The sequence below is a fragment of the Sus scrofa genome, chromosome 11, assembly GCF_000003025.6.
Source record: "Sus scrofa isolate TJ Tabasco breed Duroc chromosome 11, Sscrofa11.1, whole genome shotgun sequence".
Taxonomy (NCBI): Eukaryota; Metazoa; Chordata; class Mammalia; order Artiodactyla; family Suidae; genus Sus; species Sus scrofa.
Genome location: NC_010453.5, coordinates 7,676,614 through 7,688,638, shown reverse-complemented (window position 1 = coordinate 7,688,638; position 12,025 = coordinate 7,676,614). Strand labels below are relative to the sequence as shown.

Genomic DNA, 12,025 nt, shown 5'->3' with positions numbered 1-12,025 from the left:
AGCTACCGCTGCCCCCAGACATGCTCCCATTTCTTACTACAGGTCCTCAAAGCCGCTGCTGGACAGATCTTTGGAGGATGTGGGCAGCAAACCTCAGGATTGCTACTGATTGTGAGAATAACCTCCCTTCCCCCCCTCCCCCCTGTGTTGGAATCCCAGCTCTACTGCCTGATGGCTGCGTGGCCCTGGGGAAATTATTATATTTGCCTCAGTTTCTTCATCTGTAAAATGGGGAGAATAACAATAGCACTTACCTTCTAGAGTTGTTTTAAGGAATTTAAAAATTTAATAAAAAACAGCGTGCTTAGGGAGCTCCTGTTGTGGCTCAGTGGATTATCAACCACACTAGTACCCATAAGGATGCAAATTCAATCCCTGGCCTCTCTCAGTGGGTTAAGGATCTGGCTTTGCCATGAACTGTGGTGTAGGTTGCAGACGCGGCTGGGATCCCGAGTTGCTGTGGCTCTGGTGTAGGCCAGCGGCTACAGCTCTTATCAGACACCTAGCCTGGGAACCTCCATATGCTGCAGGTATGGCCCAAAAATGCAAAAAAAAAAAAAAAAAAAAAAAAAAAAAAAAAAAAAAAAGAGAGAGAGAGAGAGAGAGTGCTTAGGTAGCGGCTGGGAAGTGTATAATGGTATAATATAGTCAATGATTGGCACACGAGTCATGCCATGGTCCTTGTGGGATGTTAAGGTGCTCCCATCTGACGAGAGCTGCAAGGCACGGCTGTACCCCCTGGGAAGGAGGGACGCACCAAGTGTGAAAATGGGAAGATCACAGTCATCACAAAGGAAACCCTGCTTAGTGAGCTAATGCGTGCCCGGTGTTGTGTTAAAGGCTTTAAATATATTGTTTGTTTTCCTCTTTGCTATGGGCCATTTGGAAGGAGAGAGCCTTTCTGCACTACGTGTTGATGAGACCAGTATGAACCAAGGAGAAGAAGGGCAAAGTGTAGGCACTGAGCATGGGAACAAGAGTGCCACCTGTGAGCTCAGCTGCCCATGAAGCCGTCTGTCCTAGGATCCGGTTTCAATAGCCAATAAATTCTCCCCCCTTTTTATTATAAATTTCAGGTATCTAGTATTATAATTTGACATCTGTGTACACTACAGAGGGATCGTCACCACGAGCCTAAGTGCCATTCATCACCATATAGCTGACCCCTTAGCCCATTTCACTCACTTCTCCATCCTCTTTCCCTGGTAATCACTAATCTGTTCTATCTATGAGTTTGCTTTGTATTTTGTTTTGCTTCTGTTTTTTTTTTTTAGATTCCACATATGAGTGAAGTAATACAGTATATCTTTCTCCATCTGATTTATTTCACGGAGCATCACACTCCCCATGTTATCACAAATGGAAGATTTCATTCCTTTTTTATGGCAGAGTAGTATTCCAGTGTGTATGTGTGACATCTTTATTCATTCAAACATTAGTGGACACTTAGGTTGTTTCCATATCTTGGCTATTGAAAATAATGTTGGAATTAACAGAGAAACGCACATCTTTTTGCGTTAGTGTTTTCATGTTTTCTGGATATATACCCAGAAATGAAATAGCTGCATCATATGGTAGTTCTCTTCTTCATTTTTGGAGGAATCTCTATACTGTTTTTATAGTGATGCACTAATTTACAGTCTCACCAACAATGTACAGTTTCTCCGCACCTTCTCCAGCATTTGTTATTTCTTGACTTTTTTTTTTTTTTTGTCTTTTTTTTTTGTTGTTGTTGTTGTTGTAGTTGCTATCTCTTGGGCCGATTCCACGGCATATGGAGGTTCCCAGGCTAGGGGTTGAATCGGAGCTGTAGCCACCAGCCTACGCCAGAGCCACAGCAACGCGGGATCCGAGCCGCGTCTGCAACCTACACCACAGCTCACGGCAACGCCGGATCGTCAACCCACTGAGCAAGGGCAGGGATCGAACCCGCGACCTCATGGTTCCTAGTCGGATTCGTTAACCACTGCGCCACGACGGGAACACCTTGACTTTTTGATAATAGCCATTTCAACAAGTGTGAGGTGATAGCTCATTGTGGTTGGGATTTGCATTTTCCTAATAATGATGTTGAAGGTCTTTTCTGAGGTTTTGTCTTATCCTTTCAGTCGGAAAGTATCTGTCTTCTCATTTTGCCCAATTCTCTGTTTGTTACTATGTATTAGGTTTATCAGTTATATCTCCCAGTCTGGAAGGAATGACCTTATTTAGGAGATGTTCTGTGGGGTTTGGAAGTGCAGTCCTGCTGGCCACCAGAGCCAGGTGCTCAAGGGGTGTCCCCTATGTGGGCTGTGTGTGCCCTCCTGTTTTGGTGAGGCTGGAGCTGTCTTGGGGTGCCAGCGGGCTGAGCTCTCGTCCAGCTTATTGTGAGATCCTACCATCGTGTGGGGTTGGGTGGGGCTGTCAGTGAGGCATGCCCCCTGGCACTAACAGGTTAGATGAAGAATTCCAAAAGGGTGCCCACCAGCACCAGCATTGGCAAGGAAGACTGAGATTGCATAAATGGCTTCTGCCAGTGACTCAGTTCCCAGAGAGCATCCCACTGGTTCCTGCTTTTCCAGCAGACACTTGAAGATTAGTAAACAGGTACCCTTCACCTATGAAATGCACACTTTTCAACATGGTGTTTTTGTGCTGGTTTTGGGGTTGGGAGAGTCCATGCATAAGCCTTTTAAGAGCAGGGTTTCTGTTTCTGCAGTTTCCTAGGCATATTCCCCATGATCTGGGGCTTATTTCTCCTACGCAGGATCTAGTGGACAGGCCTCACACCTCAGGGAGAAGATGCATCTCTGGGATCCTTCCCAATCGTGGATCACCACAGCCGGGGGAAGGTTCTTCCTTGGGGAGCCCATATCCCTGCCTCTCCCACATGTCTCAAAGCTGTCCTTTCACCTTTTGTTGTGGAGGCTCTGTTCATCCAGTTTTCAGACTTCTTTTTTTTTTTTTGTCTTTTGTCTGTTGTTGCTGTTGTTGCTATCTCTTGGGCCGCTCCCGCGGCATATGGAGGTTCCCAGGCTAGGGGTCGAATCGGAGCTGTAGCCACCGGCCTACGCCAGAGCCACAGCAACGCGGGATCCGAGCCGCGCCTGCAACCTACACCACAGCTCAGGGCAACGCCGGACCGTTAACCCACTGAGCAAGGGCAGGGACCGAACCCGCAACCTCGTGGTTCCTAGTCGGATTCGTTAACCACTGCGCCACAACGGGAACTCCCAGACTTCTTTCTAAGGGAATCATTCCATTTGCAGCTGCAGACTTGTATCTGTGGGAGGAGGTGGGCTTATGACCTTCCTCTGCCACCACCTTGAAACCTCTTGCTCGTGTTGTGGAGGCTGAGTTCCTGTCTTTCTGATGGCTGTTGGCCAGGTGCCTCTTCCACCTCCTTTGGCAGTTTCATTCCTCATCCTGGTGCCCCCTCTGTCTTTAAACCAGCAAGAGTACACTGAGTCCTTCAAACTCCCTTTTCAGCTTAAACTATCTGAGTTGGATTTTTGCCTCTTTGGTTCAAAAGAATCTTACCTGGTAAAACTATTCTGTGGTGAGCACAGTTCGTAAATTATCTTTTATGAACAACAAACTTATACAATGGCGCTTTCCTCCATTTTGCCAAAGAGTAAACCAATGTCCCAAAGAACTGTGTAACTCAGTTCAGAAGGGTTGAGTACTTCACCCAAGCTCATCCAATGTGTGGCAGTCTCAGAGTTCAAACTCAAGTCTGTCTGTCTCTCTGGCATTCTGCCTCACCTCCTCCAAATCTGAGCTTCCCTGTCCATGGTGAAAAGTTACTGGGAAGCAGCAACTGGACTAAGGCATTTCCCAGTTTCCCTTTTACCCAGCGTCATGAACTCAGCAGCATCACGTGAAAGAAAGCGATGTGTCATCTATGGCTGGGATTTTTAAAGAGGCAGATGTGCCTTTTCAATTCTCACACCCACTGCACCTGGATAAGAGGAATCTGAGAACCTAAGCAAGGTGGGATCCCTTATGGAGACAGCCCTGTTCTTGAAGGGGGAAAAATGCCCTCACCAGGAGCACTGACACTGGATTGTTACAATGGACAGAAAGAAACTTTTGTTGTTTCTCGACCTATGTAAAGTACTGGGTTTACTGGTTACAGTGGCAAGCCTTAACTAATACACCATGCTATCTTCCTTCCAAGAAATAACTTTCTTTCCATCCTAATTCCTGTTGACACAAAACAGCTCTTTCTGTGGTATGCAATATTAAATTCACAGAAAATAACAAGTGAAAATGGAAATCTCAATCTGTCACTTTACTCTTTTTCAGAGAAAGCCAGAAACCTGCAGAGTCCTGAAATGTTTTGTATGTCCCCATGATTTAGAGACATGAAATATTTGGGCTGAAAAATCAATCAAAGAATGGAGACTATCTGATCAGGCATGCTAGAAATTTAGCTGTTTGGTTCCTAGTTGATTAGTTTTTATTTTATAGGAATAATATATTCTGAAATAAATCACACACCCTATTTCCAAGATAGGATTTCAATATATTTTAAACATACTTTGGGAAGTGATTCAATATGCCTGAATCATCACAGGCAAGATGCTAATCTTGTAATCATGCGTTTAGATTGGAAGAAAATGGAGAGGCACTAGGAAAAGAAAATAGAAGATGTGCCCTCACATACAGAATTATGATTATCTGATGGTTTTGGGAAAACTGAATTAAAAATATGAAATCTTCAACTTTGTGGCCTTGGAGGATGCCTTTGGATGAATGTGAGTTTCAAAATAAATCAAAAACTAAAGTCCATAAATTTTACCATTTTAATCAGATTTTCTTGGACAACTGAACTGAGTTTGGATTCTGGTTGTATCCCTGGCTGTGATCTCAACACCTACTTTTATATAAAATATTCTCCTCATTGTCATGAGATGGACTCTAAGCTCACCTCACTGGAGCCACACTGGACCCCACAAACAGTGGAATCCCAGAGCGTCACAGGGTCCCTGTGCTCAGTCTTGGGGGCTTTTCTCTGCTTAGTCCACTTTTGCTCCTTCTATGATTTCAGCCACTCCATGGCTTAAAATTCCATCTAAATGCTAATGATTCCCCAATTTATGCCTCCAGCCCTGACATCTTCCCTCAACTCAGGGAGTCTCTCCAATACTTCCACATCCAGGCTTGGGATCCTATACTCCTCTTCCCCACCATCTTCCTCATTGCAGTGTTTGGCTCTGGCCCCAAACCATGGTGTCATTCCTGATTCCTCTCTCTCCCCCTCCTCTTCTTAAAAAAAAAAATAGTTTTGTTGACATTTAATCCACACACTACAAAATTTGCAATTTTTTGCCCACGCCCTCGGTGTGTGGAAGTTCCCTGGGCAGGGATCTAAACCTTGCCACAGCAGTGACAATGCCAGATCTGCTGAGCCACCAGAAAACTCCAAAATTTGCATTTTATTTATTTTTAAAATATTTATTTATTTATTTATTTTAAGGCTGCTCCTGCAGTCATATGGAAGTTCCCAGGTTAGGGGTTGAATCAGAGCTACAGCTGCCAGCCTATGCCACAGCCACAGCAATGGGAGATCTGAGCTGCATCTGTGACCTACACTGCAGCTCACAGCAATGTTGGATACTTAACCCACTGAGCGAGGCCAGGGATGGAACCCATGTTCTCATGAATACTAGTTGGGATTCTTAACCTGCTGAGCCACAAAGGAACTCCAAATTTGCATTTTATAGTGCACAATCCAGTGGTTTTTTGGCATATTCATAGAGTTGTGCAATCATCACCACTATCTAATTTAGAAAACAGGAGTTCTCTGCCTGACATGGCTCAGCGGTTAGCGAGCCTTGCTCAGTGGTGTAGGTCACAGACACAGCTTGGATCTTGCATTGCTGTGGCTGTGGTGTAGGCCTGAGGCTACAGCTCTGATTGGACTCCTAGCCTGGGAACCTTCATAGGCCTCGGGTGCGGCCCTAAAAGATAAAATGACCAAAAAAAAAAAAAAAAAAAAAAAAAAAAAAAGAAAAAGAAAAAAAAGAAAAAGAAAATGTTCATTACTCCAAAGAGAAACCCCATGTCCATTAGCAGTCACTCCCTATTTTCACCTCATGCCAAGTGAGTTTGGCATATACTATACTCATTTCTGTCTCTGTGGATTTGCCTATTCTGGACATTTCATATAAACGCAATCATGTAATACATGGCTTTTTGTTAAAGCTTCTCCAGGTTTTCCATGCTGTAGCATGTGGCAGAGCTTCATTTCTTTTTTTGCTGAATAATATTTCATTGCATAGATATACCAGATTTCATTTATCTATTCCTCAGTTCATGGATATTTGGTTTATTTCTACTTTTCGGCGGCCACAAATACTGCTCCTATGAATAGTTATATATGAGTGTTCGTGTGAACAAATGTTTTCAAGTCTCTTGGGTGTAAAGCACGGAGTGGAATTGCTAGGTCATGTTAACTCTATGGTTAGCATTTGAGGAACTGCAAAAATGTTTTCCAAAGTGGCTGCATCATTTCAAATTCCCACCGGCAATGCATGAGTTCTCCAACTTCTCCACATCCTTGACAACACCTGATATTGTCTATCTTTTGATTTTAGCCACTCTTATTGTGGTTCTGGTTTGCTTTTATTTTTTATTTTTTGTCTTTTTAGGGCTGCACCCTTGGCATATGGAGGTTCCCAGGCGAGGGGTCTAATTGGAGCTGTAGCTGCCGGCCTACACCACAGCTCACAGCAACGCCAGATCCTTAACCCACTGAGCGAGGCCAGGGATCGAACCTGCAACCTCATGGTTCCTAGTTGGATTCATTTCTGATGTGCCACGACGAGAACTCCCTGGTTTGCCTTTTCATAGTGAGTAATGATGTTGAGCACCTTGTCATTTGTTTACCGGGCATTTGAATCTTTGAAGAAATTTCTGTTCAAGTCCTTTCTTCATTTAAAAGTTAATTTGTGTTTTAGCAATACCTGAGCATTAAGAGTTCTTTCTGTTTTAGACGCAAGTCTCTCGTCAGATATATGGATCGCAATTTTTTCTCCTATTCTGTAGGTTGTCTAATCACCTTTTTTTTTTTTTTTTGTCTTTTTTTATTGTTGTTGTTATTGTTGTTGTTGTTGTTGCTATTTCTTGGGCCGCTCCTGCGGCATATGGAGGTTCCCAGGCTAGGGGTCGAATCGGAGCTGTAGCCGCCGGCCTACGCCAGAGCCACAGCAACGTGGGATCTGAGCCGCGTCTGCAACCTACACCACAGCTCACGGCAACACCGGATCGTCAACCCACTGAGCAAGGGCAGGGACCGAACCCGCAATCTCGTGGTTCCTAGTCGGATTCGTTAACCACTGCGCCACGATGGGAACTCCCTAATCACCTTCTTAATAGTGTCCTTTGAAGCACAAGTTTTTATTTTTGAGGAAGTCCAACTCATTTATTTTTCCCTTTTGTCTCTTGTGTTTTTGATGTCATATCTAAGAAAGCATTGCTTAGTCTAAGGTCATAAAGATTTACTCCTGTGTTTTCTCCAAAGAGTTTTGTAGGTGTAGCTCTTTTTACATTTAGGTCTATGATCCATTTTCAGTTAACTTTTGTAAGTGGTGTGAGGTAAGAGATTCAGGGCCAAAATCAAGTTATGGATAGGTCTGGTTTCTTATTATTATTATTTTATTTTATTTTTGTCTCTTTAGGGCTGCACCCATGGCATATGAAGGTTCCCAGGCTAGGGGTCCAATCAGAGCTGTAGCTGCCGGCCTACATCACAGCCACAGCAACGCCAGATCCAAGCCGCATCTGCGACCTACGCTGTAGCTCATGGCAACGCTGGATCCTTAACCCACTGAGTGAGGCCAGGGATTGAACCTGCATCCTCATGGATGCTAGTTGGGTTCGTTAACCTCTGAGCTGTGACGGGAACTCCAGGTCTGGTTTCCTCTGAGGCCTCTCTCTGGGCTGGCAGGGGCCCACCTTCTTGCTATGTCCTTGAATGGTGGCCTCTCCATCTAAGTGTCCTGATTTCCTCTTCTTCTAAGGACACCAGTCATAGTGGACTAGGGACCACCAATATGACTTCATTTAACCATCATTACTTCTTTATAGGCCTTATCTCCAAATATAGTCACACTCTAAGGTGCTGGGGGTTAAGACTGCAGCATATGAATTTTAAGGGGACACCATTCAGCCCTTAGCATTTATAAATCATTTACTATGTGAACAGTCAGTGAGCTGGTTTACGCATCTGTATGAAACTGTGAATCTGATCTCCTTTCTGAGGAACATTCCTTAGACTCACGCAGTTCTAAATTCCCACCCTCTGGCCCTGTGACAGTCCAGAAAAGAAGGTAGATGAATCATGGAAACTTGAAAAAGCATACGAGATGATGGATGAAATAAATCAGTGAGGGTTTTTTTTTAATAAAAAAAAATAATGTTTTACAAAGACCACAGAGTGACTGAATGTCAAAGGTAGACAGGACCCTCGGTATAAAGAGAGGTGTGAAGGCAAACAAAATGAAGGTGCTGATGTCGCTGCCTCTGCTGGGACCAGAAAAGTTCAAATTCTAAGCCTTTCATACAACATTTCAGAAAGGGTCCACTCAGTCTCTGTGCAGTGCAAGATAAGATGATGAGCTCTAGAGGCAAGGGACTGCTGCCTCCCTATGTCCCCATTCTGTCCCCATCACCCCTTTCCATCCTCCAAACCCACACTTCAGAGGGAAATGCTGGAAAGAATGCAGGCAGGCGCCTCCATGCTATAATGTTGACTCATCCCAACAAAACATCAGGTATAGAAAGTTCTCTAAAAGGCTGCCCTTCCACTGCCTACATATCCTCCCTTCCCAAAGCAAACCCACAGAAGTAAATACCATTTGAGTTTCTGCTAATCCAGAGGCCCCAAAGGCTGCAGAGAGAGAGATGAAAACATGAAAGGAATACCTTTTCTGTCTGAAACCGTACTGGATAATACATCAAAACATAAGAGGGCAAAGACCTTAATAGTGTTGTCGGTGGACATGGAAAACATTCTGTTATCCTCAGCAGACACATGGATGTAGATCACTGGAGCCGTGTGGCTTTTCAGTATACCTGTTGGTTTTCTAGAACGGAAAAAGAACAGATGAACACCAAGCGGTTCTATCTGCAGTTTCTAAATAAAAATGCAAGACTAAACTTGGTCCGGATCTGGCAGTTCTATTCAGCCTGAGGAGGGTTATGTCTCCCTCTGAAACGACACGAGTATATATCTTGTGTGATAAAAGGACTGAAGCAAATAATACCCAGTTATAGCAACACAGCTCTGTGTGAGATGAAGCCCTGGGCTTTGTTTCTCCCCCGGCTGACAATATCACTATAAAAGGAATAAACGTGGAAGAGAGCGGAGTGGGGTTGGAATACATTCCACGCAGGTTGCTGCTTTATGCAGAATTCAAATCTGGGGCGAATGTCTTTTTAACATGAGTTTATTTTGAGGAGCTCTGAGGGATCACAGTGCCCTAAGGGGCTCAGGGCTGGGTGTGCAGTGGGGTGGAGGAAAGTCAGGACTGGGGTCAAGGTGGAGAGAAGAATGTTTTTATAGCCAAGTTACTGAAAAGTAAGCCAATTGTTCTCAGTTTCCAGACACATGGGAAGTGGGTAGAAAAATCACATTTCTTTCTTCTTCCTTTCCTTCCTTCCTCCCTTTCTTCCTCCCTTCCTTTTTCCTCTCTCTCTCTTTCATTAGGCATCCCACAGGGTGCTAAGTGCTCTGCATGCATAAAGTGATCTTTATTTGTGATCTACAGGAAGGGGTATTCTTGATATCACCATTGTAGATGAGGGAATGGAGGCTGCAGCCCTTGCTCAGGATTCCCGAGCTAGAAAGGGACAGAGACGAGATCAGAGACCGTGTGCACCGCCCTGCAGCTAAGGCGGGCAGGGGTCACCTTGCAGGTCCTCACTGATGCCTGTACAGAGACTCAGCCAGGATCCTTGGCTTTCCCGTGATGACTGGTTCTTGTTCTCAAATCCCACTAACAACTCTTCATTTTCCCTTCTTCTTTCTTCAACACATATCGACAGAAATGACAGAAGCTTTTAAAAGCCCAGTTGCATTTGAACCTTGATTCTGCTGCTATTTCCAAAAAGTAATTACTTACCTCCTCTGAGCCGCAGGTTCTTCCTGGATGCAGATGTTGATGTGAGGATTAGAGAGAATGTATATGGTGCCTCGTGCCTGGTATGAAGGAGGTGCTCACTAAAACGGCGGGTACTGTTATGACCAGGAGAGCGATGCTGAGCCCTTGCCCTGCAGGGACCCCGGTGAAAGATGTGGGCCCAGTTCTGAGCAGTGAGATGATTACACATTGAGGAGGTGAAGGCAACAGTTTGTTCTTCTGCTTGAACAGTGTGCTACCCTGCTGGCCCAATTCCAGGCTCTCCAGAGCAATCCCTGTTTTCTTGCGTCAATTCTGCTATACCTCAGGGGGTAGAGTCCTCAACTCAGACGGGGCTAAACACCTCCAGTGGAGGAGTGAGTGTAAGCTTCGGGCCACCTGAGTGAGGTACCCAGAAAGATGCGGCTCTCACATTAGAGTCCCTAATCGCCCTCTACAACTGATCCTCGTTCCCCGTAGGGAAGATAGCGACCTGATCAAAGAAAAATCCTTCTGACTGAGAGTGAATGACAGCTCCATTCAGCCCCTCTGTCCTTGCATGAGATTTGCATTTTAAGTGATTGCTGATTAACTCCAAAATAATGACTTTAACAGCCCCAAGCAGAAGTCTCCCAGGCTGTGTGTCTAGGAGATCAATTCCGAACAGGCGTTCTTAAATTATCCTACAGGGGAACTAGCGAGCCCAGGTCCTGCTCTCCTGTACTTACTAGAGCACTGTTGGCTGCAGAGAGGAGTAAGACTTACCCAGGCAGATAAGGATTCCAGACTCTAATTACTCGATCCATTCCACCTGTCAACAGCACGTTCTTTCTCTTACAGAACGAAAATGCCTGGACTCCTTTAGGGACGCAAAACACGGTCCAATCACATTCTGCCCGCCTTTGGGGCAAACCAAGGAATGCGTGGCCTTGTCTTGCCTTGCCATCTCTTCTTACATCCCTCATCTCTTTCATCTTTTGCTTGACATTTGTAGTTCCCACAGTGCATCCTAAAAATATTCAAAGGAAAACAAAACACAATTTCTTAACATGAACAGTCAATTTTCTGACAAGTCACTAATTTTTAAAGGTCTCAGGCTTGCTTTCGGTGATAACCAGTGTTTTCTTCTTCTTTTACCCCCAGGTGTTAAACCATAGATAGTCTGAAAAATGAAAATGATATTGTAAGAAAAGCAAGCTTTCCTCCTGCCTCCTTCTCCAGAATGAGACAAGAAGGGCCATCAGGGGAAGAGAGGAAACATGAAGAGACATTTTTTTTTTTTTTTGAATGTCCATACCTGCAGCATATGGAAGCTCCCCGGCTACAGGCAGAATGGGCGCTGCAGCTGGGGTCTACACCACAGCCACAGCAATGCTGGATCTGAGCCGTGTCTGCCAGCCACACAGCTGCTTGTGGCAATGCCAGATCCTTAACCCACTGAATGAAGCTAGGGATTCAACCTGAATCCTCATGGAGACAACACTGCGGCCTCAACCTGCTGAGCCACAATAGGAACTTCATGAAGGGACCATCTTATTCTAGGAAACAAAATTCTATGAAATCTCTACCAAGTTCCAGACATTGGGCCACAAACAATCTTATCTGAGCCTCACAGAAACTAGTGGGGCAAGGACCTTTGCCTCCATCTTATGGGTAAGTAAACAAACACCCAGAGAGATGAAAATTGTCATTAAAAAATTGGTGGAGCCAAGTAGCTGTTGTTTGACTCCTAAATTGGGGCCTATTGGTTTCATCAACCAACCATCCAACTTCATCCTACAATTTTTTTTCCCCCAAGCCCATGGCATGTGGAAATTCCATGCCAGGGATGGAACCTGGAAACAGCAGAGACAACACTAGATCCTTAATCTGCTGAGCCACCGGGGAATTCCTATCCTACAATTATTTTGACAGATATT

The 12,025-nt window shown here is 44.7% G+C and overlaps 1 protein-coding gene across 1 annotated transcript in view; it reads right to left on the bottom strand.

The window, feature by feature from the left end:
* LOC102159067 overlaps positions 1-12,025 on the bottom strand; it is a 124,611-nt gene that overhangs the window by 33,350 nt on the left and 79,236 nt on the right. The window contains exons 14-15 of the mRNA XM_021065551.1: positions 10,872-11,115; positions 8,966-9,071 (exon numbers count right to left, since the gene is read on the bottom strand). Coding sequence (XP_020921210.1) covers positions 8,966-9,071; positions 10,872-11,115 — 350 coding nt within the window. The remainder of the gene's footprint in view (positions 1-8,965; positions 9,072-10,871; positions 11,116-12,025) is intronic.